Consider the following 20,280-nt stretch of genomic DNA (forward strand, 5'->3'; position numbering starts at 1 on the left):
TAATTTAATAATTAAGTAATAATTTAACATTTTTTCAGTCTGGCCCTACAGTGCCTGGTTTGGCCCCAAGTGAAGCCAGTGAACGATTGAATTTTTTTATTGTTAGTTATGTCTTTTCTTTTTTTATTAAATTTAATATATATATATATATATATATATATATATATATATATATATTGTGACGATCCCCAAACTTATGCGCTTAGCGCTTAATAATTTAGAGCCATTGAGGCGATTAGATAAACCAGTTTAGTTTAGTGGTAATTAGAAGGTGACATAGGAAAAGCGTTATGACAGTTTTGGTATCTGATATTTAATTTTGCCGTACTGTTTTAGTAAATATTCATTCGTTAATTAACTATTTAGTTAATATTTTGTTTGTTAAAATAAAACTTAATGAAAATACTGTTTGGCGTAATTTTAATTAATTAGAGCCTTAAAATAGGAAAGAATTCGTGACATTTGGCGACCCTGACGAGACTATAAGACCTACGTGAGTTAGGAAACACTGCGTAGAGTTTTAAAATAAAAATTAAAAATAATTAACGAAAACTGCGACTGTTAAAGTAAAATTATTAAACTGTCATAAATTAAAATTAAAAATAAAATAAATTAATTAAATTGTGGTGAATTAAAATAAAATTAAATAAAATAAAAAAAAATAAAATTAATTAATTGTTGTGGAAACTGTCTGTCTGTGACCTTGTGTTCTGTAACATCGAACTTAAAAAAAAGTGAAACATTGAAATAATATTATATTGCAATTTAATTGTCGAGTTAATTGAAATTAAAATTAAAAAAAAAGATACAGCAACAGTAGCAGTTTCGTGTCATCACTTCTTCATCGTCTTCGATAGCAACAGTAGCAGTTTCGTGTCATCACTTCTTCGTCGTCTTCAACAGAAACAATAGCAGTTGTACCAGCCTTCTTGTCCTCTTCAGCTTCTTCGTCTTCGGTAACAACATTCTTGGCTACAGCGTCGGCTACAGAAACTCCAGCAGAAAAAAAACATAGAACTCCCCAGTTAGCACTTGTCGTCATCTTCATCATTTCAACCGTCATACAACAGCAGTGAGTAAAAAGTAAGAATATTAGAAATGGCGTCACTCGCTCAGTATATAAACGCTGCCTAAGAGCTGGGACTAACTAGTGAAGAGGCCTCTAAATTCATCATAAACATAAACATGAGGAAAGTTAGAGACAGCGAGAGGAAGGGGAGCGTGAAAGCTAGGAAAGGGAAAAACAACGAATGCACGACATTGAAATGGCCAGAATACAGCAACAAAGAAATGATAACGGTAATTGTTTTGATAAATTCCATCAATTGAGAAGGATGTTACCTTTTAATGAGGACACTGAGAGCATCGATTCATATCTTGCGAGATTTGAGGATTTGGCTCGTGCTTGTGAATTACCAGAACGTGAGTGGGCTAGAAGTCTGTCGGGTCATTTGAAGGATAGAGCCATCAACATATGTATCCAACCGAATGAACAAGAGAGAAACCAGTATTCAGTTGTGAAAGATGTTCTTCTGAGAAAGTTTGGAGAAACCGAGGATGAATATAGAAAAAAATTCCTGCATAGTGTTCCTGACCACAAGGATGATCCACGTCTGTTTATAACATATATGACAATGTACTTTGATAAATGGTTAGCTATGGCTAACGTAAATAAAACGTATGAAGCAATAAGAAATCACATCATACTTGACACTGTGATCAATGCATACAATGAACAAGTCCAGGTATTTGTGAAGGAACGTTGCCCGCGAACCGTAATGCGTTGACAACAGCTCATCCAGATCAGATGTTATCCAAGCCGACTTCAGTGCAAACCGCATTCTTCGCAACAACAAAAATGAGAATGAAAACCATTGTAGAACATGGAAGAGCAGATGGGAAATACAGTACACAACAAAATTCCAATAAAAGTTCATACTGTAAGATTTGCAAGAAAAATAATCATCGCACTGACAATTGTTACTTCAGAGATTCCAAGAAAGCATCAACGCAGTATAAACCAACAAACAAAGTTTTTTTTGCAGAAATTTAACAAGGCGATGGTAAATTAACACAGATTTCAGCATTTGTTGATCAACAGAAATGTATTGCGCTGAGAGATACCGGTACAACCACTTTATTGATACATCAAGATTGTGTGGGGCCACAGTCATATACTGGAGAATACGGAAAAGTTAAAGATTTCAAAGGTGAGATTAGTACACATCCTATAGCAATTACCTATGTTGATAGTCCGTATTTGACAGGATGGCACAAAGCGTTAGTATTAGATCAACCCCTAGATGGCATCGATTTAATAATTGGGAATGTTGCAGATGTGAAAGAGTGTACAGAAGCGGATATTACACATTGGCAAAATCACCATGACATCAATAAATCCATGGCGATTACCAGATCACAGAGTAGGAAGGAAAAAGCTCTTGAAAAACTAAATCAGAATTATACGCAGCCACATCCCATCGCAGAACAAACTATGTTGGATGTACATGATGAAGTTAAAATGAATAATAATAATAAAACAGGGAACAGTGGAGAGATAAATGTTGACCATGTACATGATGAAGTAAAGATTAATGATAGTAACGACAATGAAAAAGAGAACAATGTTGAGGGAAATTATAATGTTCCTGATGATGATGTCCTGGGTGATAGGAAGTCCCCAATAACCATTAAAGATATAAAACAAAATAAATCAAGTCCAGTGATGTATAATAGAAAAGAGAAGGAAGATGAGGAAAACAAAGAAGTCAAAATCATTAAAAATAATAATCACAACAACAAAAATAATGGAAGCAAGGATGAAATCGAGATGAATAAAAATAACAAAAACAATGATGAGATAAATAAAGATAGTAATGAAAATGGTAAAATTATGAATTATCAACCAGACGATATGGCAAATGAACAGTGGAAAGATCCTTCTTTGAGTAAATTGATTCAGAATCCAAGAAAGGATCCCAATGCCTCAATCATGAAACAAGAAAACGGGATTTATGTGAGAGAAGTTAATCTTAAGACTGGGCTAACAAAGCAGTTGATTGTGCCACAAAGATACAGAAATAAAATTTTGCAATTAGCCCGTGACACGCCTTTTTCAGGACATATGGGTGTCAAAAGAACATTAAATAGGATTCTAAATGAATTCGACTGGCCAAGCACCACCAAAGATGTTAAACAATATGTTAGAACATGCCATAATTGTCAAATTCATGGTCCAAAAGGTCCGTATATTCAGGCACCGATTCAAACAACATCGATTGCGGAATTACCGTTTTAGAGGATTGCAGTAGACATCATCGGACCTATGCCTTTATTGTCTAAAAGAGGACATAGATATATCCTTACAAAAGAAGATTTATGTACTCGTTTCCCTGAAGCCATACCGTTGAAGCATATAACAACCAAAGTTGTTGCCGATGCCTTGATAGTAGTGTTTTCTAGAACGGGATACCCCGATACAATTTTGTCGGACCAAGGAACACAGTTCACTTCAAATGAGTTTCGACAGTTCTGCCAAACGTTGAATATTAAACAACACTTTACAACACCATACCACTCCCAAACGAATGGGATGTTTGAAAGGTTCAATGGCACATTGAAGAGAATGTTGAATAAAATAGCGCAAGAGGATGCAGGTGACTGGGATAAAATGTTGCCACCATTGCTATTTGGATATAGGGAGATACCGAATGAAACAACAGGGTTCTCACCCTTTGAGATGGTTTATGGCGCGAATTGCAGAGGCCCAATGTCGTTATACAGAGATTTGTTGTCAAAACAAGACATCAAACCAGATGTTCAGACATCCTACGAATTGGTTGTCAAAACGCGTGAACGATTTGAAAAAGTTTGTCAATTTGTCGTGAATGATTCAACAATAAATACACCAATAAAATTGAATCGAATAAATCAAAGAAGAAAGTTGAGAAGATTGAAGGTGGGAAATGAGGTAATGGTGCTACTACCAGATATAAATAATCAATTGTTTATCAAATGGAGAGGACCGTTTGAAGTCATGAAGATCATTTCAGATGTTGACTACGCCATAAACATGAAAGGGCAGAGTAAAGTATTCCACATTAACATGCTGAAGGAATATTTACCGAGGATAGCCGATGCTCTACCATCATCTCATGAAGTTGTCAACCAAATGTTATTCCTCCAATCAGCAGATAGTGTAGAAGTTCCTAAACCGGAGATGAAGCAAACGGAAACGTATCATGACATCAAATTAAATCATTTGTCAGCTTCTCAACAAGAAGAGATGAAAAAATTACTTGAGAAATACAAAGTAATTTTTTCAGATGTGCCAGGTAGAACGAACATCATTAAGCATAAAATCCGGATCCGTGATAACACGCCAACGAGTATGAAGCCTTATCCTGTTCCACCTCACCATGAAAACTTTCTAAGGATGGAAATTCATAAATTAAACAAACAAGGCATTATTGATACTTCAGATTCCCCCTATGCCGCTCCAGTCGTGCTGGTTAAGAAAAAAACTGAAGATATGAGGATGTGTATAGATTATAGGAAGCTTAACAACATCACTGTTAAAGATCCGTATCCGATGTCCAATATCGAGTGTTTGATTGGAAAATTAAAAGGTGCAAAGATATTTTCAACACTAGATTTCTCACAAGGATACTGGCAAATACCCATGGAGGAAGATTCTTAGTGTTACACATCGTTTACGACCCCATTCGGTAATTTCGTGTGGAATTATATGCCTTTTGGTTTAGCCAATGCACCAGCCACATTTAACCGAATGATGTCATCATTGTTTGCACACAGAAGAGATATAGTATTCTATCTAGATGACATCTGTATTTTTCACACAACCTGGCAAGAACATTTAATAGCATTAGATAAAATTTTTTAAATAATTGCTGTTAATAAACTGACAGTGAAACCCAGCAAAACAAATATTGCCAGTTATGAAGTAGAATTTCTGGGACATGTGATTTCAAATAGTACTATTTAACCGATACAGCGTAATATTAGTAAAATATTAAATATCACCGTACCTACAACCAAGAAGGAAGCGAGAAGTGTAGTAGGTTTGTGTAGCTATTACCGCAGATTCTTTCCAATTTTACTGAGTTCCTGCAGCCATTGCTACAAGTAATTAGGAAAAATGAACCGAACAATATAACACCAGACGATGGGATAATAAACTGCATACCGAACCTAAAGAGGTTGTTCTCAGACAAGATAATACTACAGATACCGGATATCAACAAAACATTTTTTGTAGCATGCGATGCATCAGCTTATTCAGTAGGTGGTGCATTGTTACAGAAAGTTGACGACATCTTGAAGCCCGTGTGTTTCCTCAGTAGAAAATTGTCATTGACTGAACAGAACTTTTCAACGATAGAATAGGAAGCATTAGCTATTGTCTACACCATAACGAAGTTCTCAATCTACTTAATGGGACACGAATTCGTGGTACTGTCAGATCATGCACCGCTTAAGATGATCCACAGCAACAAGATGTCCAATCAAAGGATCACCAGATGGGCACTGTTGTTGCAGGACTTCAATTATAGGGTGCAACATGTGTCAGGGAAAGAAAATGTTGTTGCTGACACGTTGTCCAGATGTGGAGAGGGTTGATCCAAGGATGCAGACCTTCCACATGGAACCACCAGCCTCGCGTGGGTTGGGGAGATGTGACGATCTCCAAACTTATGCGCTTAGCGCTTAATAATTTAGAGCCACTGAGGCGATTAGATAAACCAGTTTAGTTTAGTGATAGTTAGAAGGTGACATTGGAAAAGCGTTATGACAGTTTTGGTATCTGATATTTAATTTTGCCGTACTGTTTTAGTTAATATTCATTCGTTAATTAACTATTTAGTTAATATTCTGTTTGTTAAAATAAAACTTAATGAAAATACTGTTTGGCGTAATTTTAATTAATTAGAGCCTTAAAATAAGAAAGAACTCGTGACATATATATATATATTTTGGTACGAGGTTCTCAGCGATACAAACTTTTCATTAAATAGTTTTGCCCATTTTGCGTTGATTAGTTTTTTACCAATAGATTCAACATTTCGTATTTGGGTTAAATCATATTTATTAAACAGTTGTGTCATAGTGCAGCTTACAACGTTGTTTCGGCGTGAGCGCCATCTTCAGAGCCTTAAGTAATATATTTATACATTAAAGTATGTTGAATAATTATAAAATGTATTAATATAAGAAATTGAAATAGAATAAATTACGTTGAAATGTAATTAAGAATATGTGAGATAAGAAAATAAATTAGAATAAATAAAATATGACGAGTTAATTAAAATATATAAAATAAAATGACGATAAGTAAACAATATATTACCTTTGCTGTAAAAATAGTACATAATTAAAATATTTCATATAAGGTATTTAAAATAAATAAATTAATTAATCAAATTGTTTTAGATAATGTAGAATTACAAAGTAATAAATTGCGGCTACATAATTATTAATTATAATTTATTATAAAATTAGTATGTCCTCATCATATAAAAGAGATGAAAAAATGATGAAAAAGATAATAAATAACAATGTTAAAGTCATAGATACAAACAGCTCAAAAAAATTAAGAATTTACTACACGAACAGGAAAACATCATCTCTAATAATAAAAAACAATTCCAACTTTAAACCTTCCTCGGACAAGAAAAGTAATCATTTGATTTATTCATTCACATGTAAAATTGGTGCATCAAAATACTAAATATATCGGAATGACTACAACAACATTAACGAGATGACTCACTATGCATAAGCAACATGGAGCAATAAAAGACCACCTAATGAAACATCACGAAATGACTCACTATGCATAAGCAACATGGAGCAATAAAAGACCACCTAATGAAACATCATAACACTATTATAACAAGGGAAATTTTAGACAATAACACAAAAGCAATTTATTACAAAAGAGAATACTTCAAATTGAAGATAGCAGAATCAATTTTCATCGATAAACTTAAACCAGCAATAAATATTCAACTAAATAATACCAATATTTTTCCAACAAAGAAACACAAGATGAATTTTAATTCTAATTAAGTTACAATCAAAGTCGCTGTAAAAACAAAGACTCAAAAACTATATAACTACACTTATGATGGCAGTTGATGCCAAAAAGAGCTTTTCTGTAGTAATAACGTTATTAATAATGTTTTGTCAAAAATGTCAAATATTAAAAATTTTTTATTTAACCAGCCTGGAATAAATGCATCTCTTTGCCTCTATATTGATGCGGCGTGACATCCCACTACCACTACGATCAAGACTTTATAAATCTGTGATACGTCTGGTGTTGTTATATGGTGCAGAAACATGGCCAATGACAACCAAACTGGAACAACAACTTCAACGAACTGACGTGAAAATGCTCCGATGGATGCAACGAATTAGTCTGAAGGACCACATAAAATCTACCAAAATCCTGCGTCGTGCTGGTTTAGATGATATCATGTAAATCAATCAACACACACACACACATACAAAGACTAAAAACATAAACACATAAAAACACGACTGACGTATTGATTGTTCCACAGAGGGAATATATTCACGCAGCGAAAAGCATACACACAGACACAAACACAGACGAAACCACAAACAGAGAAATATTAAATAAGAGAAAGACACACTTGACCGCAATTCATCACGACTGGTATGCAAAATATTTCAGACGAGATAATCAGATCCTTGTGCAACCATTTACGCCTGTGAAACTAAGACGCCAACGCGCAGGCACTCTCTCCTATATAAGGAGAAATTCAACACTACTTTCAACATTGTTCAACTTTTTCATATTTCTTTTTAATTTATTAATTTCCGAGAAATTAGAAATTTTATTGTTTTTTTTTAAAATTTTTATTAAATAAATTTGCAAATAGCTATTTCGAGTTATAAATAACTCATCTTCAGTGCATCATATATAAGGTATGTAAGATATTTGATATAAAGGAACAAGTAATTATTAATTTATATAAATTATTTAATTAAAACAGAAAACCAATAAAGTAAATTTAATAAAAATTTTAAAAATCGCGTTTTATATTGTTTATAGTCTTATAATTTACTTTAGACGACAGTCGTTAAAAGATTAAACATATTATTTTATGATAGATTGGCTGGAAAAAAAAAACCTTCAAACGCTCATAGAAGAATTTTCAAATTTTTCTAAAGTATTTGAAAATTTAAAAAATTATTGCAGTTTATATAACATTTATATCATGATTTTGTAAAAATAGAAGAAATGTTTTTTTTACTGTTTGCCATCATTCATAACAACCGGTATTTTATGTTATCGAAGGCATTATTGGAACAACTATGGCGTACATATCAAACATGCTCTGGAGGCGAGCAACTGTTTGGTTTGACTGTTACTGAACACCCCATACTATTTCAATACAACAAGGAAATACAAGTTAGAGATTTTTTATATGTGATAGTTGATATATGTTGAATATAAAAAAACTACTTAGTTTGTTTTTTAATCTAATTGTTTATTAAAGAAACGTTAATTAAAATATTAGAAAACACATTAGTTGACAAAAAATAGAAAAATGAACGAGCTAGTATATCTAGTTAGCAAAGTAAAAAGTATCTGAACAACAATTCCAGAGGAACTATGGAAAGTCATAAATGTTTTAGGAACATATATAATGTACATATATATTATTTCAATATTTTCCCTTGTTTCAAAACATTTTATGACATTAGGCCTCCAATGCATTACTCATTTTTTTATGATTTTGAAATATTTTATTTAGCGTAGTATTAAAACATCAAAAAAGCCTATTAAAATGAAATTAAAAAAAAATTAAAAAAGTTATGATAAAAAACAAAGTGTTCCTAAGAAGGTACTCATATGTAAGGTAGGTGTTGAGTACTCATGGTAAATCATTTCCTGTGAAAATGTTCAAAGCCTTTCAAGTGTTGGGCAATATCACATTTTATACATTTCTTTGAAACTTTCTTGTGGCACAATTTACATCTTTTTCGTCCATCCAAAATTTTTCCAATAAAATGGTCTTTTCCATCAAGTTTTATTTCATTTTCAACATTATGGTTTACTGATTTTCTTTTCAAATCTTCTGGTTGGTTTTGCCCAAATATAGTTTTGGCAACACTTCTCTTGAACCCAGCATAAAAGTGATTTTCATGCTTTGAGTATTTTTTGATCCGAAAGCAAAAGCGGCAACCACCATTTTTTAATCCGAATATTGGTCCGCAAATTTTCAATGTTCTGATCCATCCTATCAGTTCCACCCATATATTTGTTATATCGATTTATTATATATGGCTGAGTATTGTGTATAGGATGTCAGAAGTGGATGCGTAAGTGATGTAATGGTGTGAGGGGGCACTGAAAAAAAGGTGGAAGGAACGTTCAAATGTAAGAAATGTGTTCATGGTTAGGGTTAGTAACTGGGTGGGGTATTGTGTGGAAAGAAATGGTCAGTGAAGATGAAAGGGAGGGTATATAAAGCATGTGTGAGAGCAGCGATGGTATATGGTGGTGAAACTTGGGTGTTGAGGAGAGAGGAGAAAAGTGTACTGCAGAGGACTGAAAGAGCTATGGTGAGGATGATGTGTGGGGTTAAAATGAAGGATAGGAGGAGTAGTACAGAGCTGATGTCGATGATAGGACTGAATGAGGACATTGTGACATTGGTAAGGAGATCGAGATTGCGGTGGTATGGACATGTGTTGAGAAGGGATGAAAGGGTCGGGATTAGGCAAGCGTTGGAGTTTGAGGTTGAAGGAGTGATAGGAAGGGGTCGTCCGCGATTGGGATGCAGAGAGCAGGTGGAGAAGGACAGAGTGAAAGCGGGGTTGCGTGATACTGAGGGGAGTGACAGATGTGAATGGCGTCGAGGGGTATTTCGATTTCATCATAGGTAGCCAAACGGCAACCCCCGATCTCGGGGAAAATGTTGTTGTCGTCTAAACGTGTGTTGTTGTTTTTGTATTAAAACATGCTTCGTGTTTGCTGAAGACCATCTTTTCACTTTTTTGATTTCTTTTATATCCATCAATGGACATTTCCCTGTTCGATTAACTCTAATTGTACCGGTTGCATAAATATTATTTCCTTTTAGTCGTTTAAATAATTTGAACGAAGAGAAAAAATTGTCAAAAAATAAATGAAATCTTTTATCATCAGAAAGGCATGCTGTCAGTTTTTTAACTACTGATCTACCCAGTCCTAAATCAGGATCATAATCTTAAGTGGCTACTTGATATGGTTCACAACTCACTAAATAACCGAGACGATTATTCGTGCACCAAATTTTAAATCCGAATCGGATAGGGGCACCTCTTATAAATTTCTTGGTAAAATGTCTAACAAAATATGATAATATAATACCATGGATTCGTCAATTAATAAGCGAATTTCTTCAGGCCAATATTTTAAAAATTTTTCATTTAACATATAAACAAGGGTCGAACTTTGGCAATTTTATCTTTTTTTTGTCAATTTTTTCGTTATCGCATGTGTGTAAATATCTGAAAAGTTCCTCGAATCTATTCATACTGATGGCATTACTCAGTACTAAATTATGCACGTCATTACTTTGTTCCCAATACATTTGTCGATTTGGTAGAGGAGCATAACCCGATAAGAGCAAAACTGCTAATGTCACTTTATATTCTTCTTCAGTGGCATTCAACTGCCTCAGCTTCCGACTAGCATAGAAATTAGATATCTCAGTGATGAATTTGATTATTTCATCATCAAAAAATAATTGAAACAGAATTGAAACAATTCAAATTCTTTATTTTCAGAAAAAACTGGTATGGGTTCTACAATCAAAATGTCATTCTTCTTCCAATTTCTTTCAATTAATATACCTTTGTAATCTTTTTTTAAATAGTTGTTTGTGTTTGCACATTAATTTCTTCTTTCTGAAGCATTTCTTTGACTGCCTCAATGTTTGAGTTCAATAAAGTTATTGATAAATTGTCAATAATTCCTTCCCCATCCTCAGGACCACTCTCTTGATCTGAACAATTGGGATTATCAGGCGGTAGCATAATGATATCTGCTGAAAAAAAATCTTTTTCATTTCTAACATGCTAACAACTTCATGAAGTGAAAATCTGAAATTAGTAAATTTACTATTCAGTGTACTGCATAGTTTCCAAAAAAAGGAACAGTCATAATTTTAGCTTTTATAAAAAAAAACTACAAGATGTTTTATCATTAATTTTACGTAATTAGCTAAACAAATAAAAATGCGATTCAAAATTTTTAAAAATTTCAAGAAAAAATTTAACCAAAATTATTTATACCTTTTCTGATCAGACATGTCAAAAAAATCAAAATTTTCAGTGTCGCTGACTTTAAAAATAAAAAAACTTCAACAAATTTTCTGATGAAACAAAAAGATAGATAGAATAGTGAAGATTGATGATTTATAAAAATATACTACAAAAAAAATTAAATAAGGCAAAGACTAATTTTATAATGAATTTAAAAGAGCTGTACCTAAAAAGACACATTATGCGTTGGAGGCTTAGTCCCATATGTCCACTCAGGAGTTTCAGTCTGACCCTGTCCAGTGGCTTTGTCATCACATCAGCGACTTGATCACTTGTTGAAATTTGTATGATATTGTTACAGACATGAAGCCGAGATAGGAACTAGTGGTTAGTAATTGCGTGAAGCGCTTGCAAATTAAAACGATTGTAAATCACGTGACACACTTACTAGCGGATCGGCAGCTATATAAAAGAATGGGACACGACAGGGAGATAACACGAACACAAGAAAGAGAAGAACAGGTAAGAAGACGGAATAACAGTTGACGTAGAAGTCGTAAATGTGATTTACGTAGTTATTTGGATTAATTTATTGTTTCTATTACTGTTGGTATTAAATAAATGTACAGCTTAGCTTGCGTTTAAATAGTCTTGTTTATCTATCGGAAATCTTGAACCTACGGATAAACGAACTCTTGACTATCGTTGGAAGCTAAAACACGGTGTTGGAGATATAGCGAGTATTAAAGCTATAACATCGGTGTTGGTCGAAGAGGTTACAACACTGGTGTTAGGGGATTACACACTGGTGACAGAGGTAAGATTTTGATAGCTGGAAACTTACTGCAATAAAGAATACCAGGGCTAGAAGACTCAATGTAATTAGTCTGACAAGAGAAGCTTAACTACTGACGAATAGTTGTATTTCGTGATTTACCTGTCGATTAGTTATTGTGCTGTATTCTAACGATTTTGTTGATTGAATAAACGAGTGATTGATCACAGCAATACACACAAGTGATTGCCAGCACTGTTTTCTTTTTAATAAAGTCATCTGAAAAAAGTTTGTTCAGGAGTCAAGAATCCATTTAGAGAGAAATAACCATACGTACAAGTTCAAGGGATCGGTTATAACAATATCAACCGATCCATCTTGAATTTTTTTTCTAATAAAAAGATCTTTCAAATTAATGTGTTTTGTCCGCCAATGAAATTTTGGGTTCTGAGTAAATTTGACTGCAGCACTGTTGTCAACTTGCAAAATTGGTACTTCTTTCAAATCAACCTGTAATGGTTTGAATAATCTTTGAAGCCAAATTATTTCTTTGACAGCCTCTATTGCAGCGTTGATCTCAGTCTCCGTTGTAGATGTTGTAACTACTGCCTATATTGACTAATCCATGATATTATGCCTCCTGCATATATTACTGCAATACGTGTGGTCGAACGTCCAGTCTTTCTACAGCCTCCAGAGTCTGAATCACCGAAACACTGTAAAACTATTTTATACTGTCTGATCTGTAAACAGTGCTCTGATCGATTGTTCCTGCTAAATATCTAAGCATTCGTTTTGCTTTTATTATATCTCATGGTGTTGGGTTTTCGAGGGGACGAGACAAATAGTTAAGGCTTTACACAACGTCTGGCCTTGTGCCTAACATCAAGTAAATTAACGCTCCAACTAGTTGTCTATAAGGGTATTCTGAACCTGCTATGTCGGATTGATTATCAGCATTTTCTTTAAGCATTGGGGTGTGAACTGGTTTGCATTCTTTTAATCTGAAAAGTTTCAAAATTTTTTTGCATAGCCAGATTGACAAACTTTTATGCTTCCATCCAATAGAGCTTTTATTTGAAAACCTAAAAATGTTGCAAGTTCAGCTTCAATTTTCTAATGAATAGATCTAAATCTTCTGTGTTGTTAGCGGCTACCATTCCATTATCAACAAACAATGCTAGCATCACAATGTTTTGTATTCTAACATAAAGACATAGATCTGCTTTATAACTTAAAGCCACATTCGAAAAGAAACTTGCCGAATTATTGGTTCTAACAACGAGGTGCTTGCTTTAGACCATACAGACTTTTGAGCAATCTACAGACTTTATTTGAGCCATCATTACATCTGTCTGGTTGTTTGAAGTAGATCGCTTCGTCAAGTTCACTATACAGGAATGCAGTTGATACATCAAATTGAAGAAGATGCAGTTTTTCACTTGCTGCATTACTTAGTCTAGAGCGAACTGTAGTCAACTTTACTACTGGACTGATTTTAATCTACATTTTTTCGTTGTGAAAATCCTTTTGCCACAAGTCTTGCCTTGTATATATCTACACTTCCGTCTGGCAAGGTTTTTATTTGGTAAACCCATTTACATGGAATAACTTTAGCTCCTCTGGGTAGTTTACAAAGTTCCCAAGTTCTATTTTTGTTTAATGAATTAATTTCATTATTCATGGCATCATTCCAATATTTACTTTCCCTGCTTTGAATGGCTTCTTCGTATGTATCTGGTTCATGTACATCTAATAAATATGTCTCAGCCTGCATCACATAATCATCTAACTTCTTAGGTTTCTGCAAGCTTGACCTATCTCTGAGTTGAACTTTAACTGAATTATCTATAATCTTCTCAGTGTCATCTGTAATTTCTTCTTTTGAATCATCATTTCTACTACTTGAGTTATTTTCTGATTTGCAATTGATTCGAGGATCTGTTGCAGAATCTTTTGAAATCTTATATTCAAAAGATGCTGTACATTTCTTAGGTTTTTCTTGGAAAACATCATCTCTTGAGAATACCATTTCATATTGATTTTTTAGCCATATGCGATAGCGTTCGTCACCATCGTTACCAACAATGGTTACCTTTTATGGCTTTCTTATCCATTTTCTTACGTTTTGGATGAGGTGTGTGAACAAAACATGTAAATCCAGTTATTCTCAAAAGATTAATTCTCGGCTTTTTATTTGTCCAAACTTCAAATCTTCAATCGACGACTTGCTTGTTTGATTAAGTAAATATACTGCAGTTGAACATAACTCAGCCCACTTAGCGACTGGAAATTTAAAATCTGAATTTGAGTAATTCAATGTGCGTGCTATTTCTACTATTGTTCTGTTTTCACGTTCACTACCACTATTTTGTTGAGGTATATATGGTGCTGTTAGCCTTGCGTGATTCCATGGCTGCGCAGGATGTTTCGAACTTTTTCGTTGTTAAACTCATCCCTGTTGTCACTCAAATGACCTTGAGTCGCTGCTTGAGACAAAATATTTTGTAGTGTCTGTTTCACTTGATCTATGTGTTTAAGAAAAGCGATGAGCCTCATTTTGCTGTAATGATCTTTTAAAAACAACATAATATCGTTTACCACTTAGTGGTTTTGTGTTGAAAGGACCACAAACGTTTGCCGATAGTAGTTCACCTGGTTTATCGGTTTCATTTCTCTTGCCAAATTTTAACCGTAGAGACATGGTTCCCACAAATCTTTGTCAAGATGAACTTTGATGTTTAACTCTTTTTCTGAAACATTCTTTATGTGACGTTTCTCTTGATGACCAAAACGTTCATGGTAGAGCTGCACTATTGAATTTTTACTGACCATATTCACTTCAGCCGATGTATCTGGAGTTATTGAAATCAAGTTTGCCTCATATGTACAAAAAACCATCTATTCGTCTTGTTCCTTGTACGACCACACGATTTTTTATACTGAATTGACATTTCGTTGCATAAGATTCAAACTTGCTGTTTTTTGAATTGATATCTTATGCAGCTGGTATGGAAAACAGGTTTCTACCTACATTTAAAACATATCAGACATCTGAAAGTTTTATATACTTTTGTTTATTATTTACTGTTGACAGCATATTTATTTCGCCTCTACCCACAGCCTGAAGCCCACTGTTTAACACAAGGTTTTAAATCTTGCAATTTGGTCAGATACATCTACATCTGCTATTCATTTGAAATTGAAAAAGTTGCTACAAAACTTGGAATAGTTGATCCTTAGTTGACGCTTCAAATTTCCTTTTTAATTTCTTTAAAACTTCAAACGCTGTGTTCTTGTCCATTACCTTTTGGTATGTGTCTTCTGTGACTGCATTCGCAATTACTGATTTCGCATAACTGTTTGCTTTTCTAAACAGATCTGATTTGTTTTTAAAATCTTTTGTCTTTTGCTCTGTTTGATTTTTTAGTAATTCTGGTTTTGATAACTTCCCATCAATCGCATCAAGTGCGCTCTCATGGTAGTTAATGAAATCTCGAATACGACGTTTCCAAATGGGCCAATCGGCTGCGCAAATTAACTGTTTTATTTTTTTTTAAACAATTTATTAAGCGTTCTGGGCACATAACCTGTTGAATATAAAAAACTTTTTGTTTTATAATATAATTGTTTATTAAAGAAACGTTAATTAAAATATTAGAAAAAACATTAGTTAACAAAAAAATGTACAAGCTATTTAGCAAAGTAAAAAGTATCTGAACTACCACGCAAAAGAAACTATGGAAAATCAAATGTTGTAAGAACATGTATAATATACATATATATATATTTTTAATAGGGATTAATAATGAAATTTTTAAAGTTCACCAAGCCATGACTTAACTTCAATCAGCCTATTATAAAACCTTCATCCAGAGACATCTAAAACATATTAACACTCGATATGTATTCGTCATTTTTTCAATTTTGTTTTTACTTTTTTTCTAATGAACACATTAGGATTTTATTTATTCAGTCGATAACTAATTAATTAATTTATTTCTTTGTTTGTTTATAAAATCTTTATTTTTTTCCATGCTTGAACATCCTTACTTCGCAATTTATTTTCATCATTTTATAATATTTTTTCTTATATTTTGGTAAAGATTCTGTCAGATTCTGAATTTTTTTTAAATAATAACAAAATGTTATTTTGATAAAATAAACTTTTAATTAATAGTCGGAACAGTTGCTGAGCTTTTATAACTTAGAGATTAGATTTTGAATTTTTCTACGTTCATATCTTACTTTAGATCATGAACTCATACTAAGCTTAATAGTTGTTGTTGCCAAAAATCGGTTGATTGTTATGGGAAGATTATTGTTTTAGTTATTAGCCAAGCAGAAACTTCTGTTGGTTTTGTCCAAAAATGAATTGGTTATAGTTTTCTTGGGTTGTTAGGACAGTTGAAAAGATGTTGAACATTGTGAGGTCTGTTGTTAAATGCCGGGCAGATGTTTGGGAGGTTTGGAATGATTCTGTTCTGGAAATGACAATGGCCCGATTGTGCTAATAATTTTCTTTTCTTTCTAGGTAGTGTTTGTTCTGTTGGATCGATTATAGGAGTTTTTGTAAAGCTATATTTTTTATTGAGTAAAATGAAATTATTAATTTTTTTGAGGAATTGAGATTGTATTGAGATGAATGAGGAGTCATTAGCGTTACTATTGATTTTGGTACGGAAATTTCTAAAAACGTTTGTCAATTTTGGAAGGTGATTGCTGATTTGTTCTATTAATTGGTTTAAATATGGCTGTCAACAGCTGTCATTAGCTGTCAATTGTCATGGCATATCTTTTTTGACATTTCAACTACAAACATGTTTAAAACTAAAAAAAGGTTGATTCAACGCGTGATATCATTACGTGATTGTAACACGTGTTAAGTGGAGAGAAGATGACTGCCAATGACTGATAATGTTAAATGCTGACAAAAAAGAAACGTTTTCTCGTCTCTACTGAAAAAACGATTCGTCAATTAGACAGCTCCCTACATTCATTTTTTACAGTGTCGGAGTCTAAGATTTTTGCTGGAATCGGAGTCGGAATTTTTGGAGGAGTTGGAGTCGGATTTTATAATATCTTATTATTTCCAGTGGTCCGGTAGCTATTATCTTGTTATATATATAAGATCTAAACTGTTAAAGAAAAGAACTTATCGAAAAGTTTTATTATTTATACATGTTGGTAGTAGACCATAATTTTTACAATATTCTATAAATTCTACCGAATGTTTGGCGTTAATATGTTTGCAGTTTGTTTTTAAGTTAATATGTTTGTAGTTCGTTTTTTTATTTATAAATTTAAATCAATATTTTCACACAAAATGATGGTTCATTGTTTTATGCTATGATTTACCCTTTTCTTATTTATTGTGTTGTTATATTAAATTCTATATTTATGTGCTAAATAATAGTCAAAAAAGCATTGTTAAAATTTTTGTGTTGTTAAAATTTGTTTCAAACTTTCTAAATTTTCTCTAATTTCTTCTTTTTTTACTTGTTCAAAATAACTTTCTATCTAAAAAATTTTATACATTTTAAATTCTAATCATCTTTATACTTACTATTATTCTAAAACTAGTTACTAACTTCTAGTCTTTTATGAATAAGTCTAATTTATCGATGGCCAAATGAGTTGAAAACTGTTATAAACCTTTGTTTTCATACACGTTTTTGGGACTCCTTCTGAAAACTTGAATAAAACCCTCTTTTAATATATAGTGCTGAATGTAGCCCTTTTCGGTCTATTGAACAATAATCGACCATTGAGCAATTGAGATGACGATGGGGATCATGAGGATGATGAGGATGGTATAATCTTTGTCTGACTGCATATACGTAACGCGCGGTAGCGTAATTGTTAAAATTCCAGGCAATGTTGAATGTAGCCGAGTTCGAATGTTAAGATATCCACGCTTATCACATCAAATGTTTGATGCGTTGTATTTACGTATGTTTACATGCACCATGTGTTTGCTGTAATAATGAAAATATTTATTTAGAAGCTGTGACGATGAAATCCAGTATTCTTTGTATATCATTATTTTAAATGAAAAGTATTTTGATTAATATTCAGTTGTTACAGAGACTTTACAGTTTGTACAACAATGTAAACAACACTGTTGATGGATATTATGACATTCTATGGGCAGATGTTAATATTTCAAAAATAGTTAACGACTTGCAAGAATTTCAAAACAAGTTATTTTTTCATTGTTAAATTTTATTAAGTTAGAATTTTTAGAAATTGCTGGGTTTATAACATTTTTTTATTCTATGAAAACTTATCAAACAATCAATCTTCGTTTTGCGTCCAGAGACCCGGTTCCCCGAGGTAGGACGTTGTTTTCTTTGCCATCAACTTTTTGCGCCAAAAAAATTGCGCCGATCAGTTGTAACCATTTTATTTAAATTTAGAGCTTTCATGTCTTGCTCGATTGTTTGCGACCAGGACTTCTTTGGACGGCCTTTGGGACGTGTGCCAGGTACTTCAACATCTGCAAGAAAAGTTATGGCACTGTTTCCTCTTCGTTTGACATGATCAAACCACCGCAGACGGTGTTGTCGGCATTCGTCCTTTATATCATCTAAACCAGCACTACGCAGGATTTCGGTAGGTTTGATGTGGTCCTTCAGACTAATTCGTTGCATCCATCGGAGCATTTTCATTTCGGTTCGTTAAAGTTGTTGTTCTAGTTTGGTTGTCATCGGCCATGTTTCTGCACCATATAACAACACCAGACATATCACAGATTTATAAAGTCTTGATTGTAGTGGTAGTGGGATGTCACGCCGCATCAATATAGAGGCAAGGAGATGCTATTTATTCCAGGCTGCACGTATGCGTGCTCGAACGGCAGCTTCAGCTGTTCCAGTACAATCCAGAACATCCCCTAGATATTGAAACGATGTGACTTTCTCTACCTTAATGGCTTTAAAAACCGTGCTATTTCGAATTTGTTGTTGTGGATTGATGCAAGCAGGACAAACAAAATTGGGCACTTTAAATTAAGTACCAATTATTTTTGAACAACGTTTGTGACACCAATGGTTACACTGCTGACACTTGATTGAATTGTTACCTACACCAGCTTTAAAAACTTAACAGGGCCATCGACCAGTAGCTGTGGATTGGATGGGTTTACCAGTGTTCATTGCTTTGGTTTTGTTGATGTTGACTTTGAATCCATGATCGGCGAGTCTGGTGTTCCAATCTTCAAACATCTGCGCTACATTCTGCTCAGACGTGGTTGTTAAAACGATATCATCAGCATATATTAGATTCCAAATGTCACCAGTGCGTATCGGTTTCTTTATCGTATCGTTTCTTCCATCACAGTTATAAATAACAGTGGACTGAGAATCGAGCCTTGGTAAACTCCAACGCCGATGTCGAATGCATCTGTGTTTCCAACTGTTGTGCTGACAAGAGTCTTAGTATTCGTATACATTTCCATCACAAGTCAAACAAGATATTCTGGAATGAGTTGTCAACGTAGACTTCACCTGATTGCTTCACGGGGAACTCGATCAAACGCTTTTAAAGGTCTACAAAAATGTGTGATAGTTGTTGATGCTTTGGGAGGTACTTCTCTTGCAGTTGCCGAAGGATGTGAATTGCATCAATTGTTGATTTCCACGCTAGTAAACCAAATTGATAATTTCCGATTGTGATGCACGTGGTTAATCTTTTCTCAATGATTTTCTCGACAATTTTCAGGAGTGTTCTAACAGACGTATACCCTGATATGATGAACAGTTCATTGGATCACCTTTGCCTTTGTATAGCGGGACTGTCATGCTATAGTTCCATTCAGTCGGCATAGAGCAATTTCTCCAGATTAAACGGCAATGTTGTAGTAACGTTTGGATACCTGCAGTACCAGATGTTTTGATAATGTCATTTGTGAGTCCAAAGGGCCATGCTGCTTTTCCATCCTTCATAGCTTTTAGAGCTTCTGTAAGCTCCTCTACAGTGATGTCTGAAATCGGACCTTCGATGGGTGGAGCGTCAAAGTTGATGGGATTTCTTTCGTTTAACAGACGGTTGAAGTATTCTCTCCACTGTAGCTTGATCTCATCTTGTTCAAGAACCATCTCATTTTTGTCGTTTTTGATACATGAGGCACCAACTATGTCTTTTTTCGTACGCTTTGCTTGTTTTGCTATACGATACAGAGATTTCATTTGTTCACCTTT

General features: G+C 33.7%; 1 protein-coding gene across 1 annotated transcript; it reads left to right on the forward strand.

Moving 5' to 3' along the window:
• Window positions 1-41: 41 nt before the first annotated feature.
• On the forward strand, window positions 42-18,301 carry HELRODRAFT_92387 (hypothetical protein; the record flags this gene model as incomplete). The annotated part of the gene is made up of 3 exons (XM_009016570.1): window positions 42-101; window positions 8,348-8,461; window positions 18,158-18,301. Coding segments are annotated over 3 exons (318 nt in total), but the record flags the coding sequence as incomplete, so codon positions are not given.
• Window positions 18,302-20,280: the final 1,979 nt, after the last annotated feature.

Source organism: Helobdella robusta (genome assembly GCF_000326865.2).
Source record: "Helobdella robusta unplaced genomic scaffold HELROscaffold_181, whole genome shotgun sequence".
NCBI classification, from domain to species: Eukaryota; Metazoa; Annelida; class Clitellata; order Rhynchobdellida; family Glossiphoniidae; genus Helobdella; species Helobdella robusta.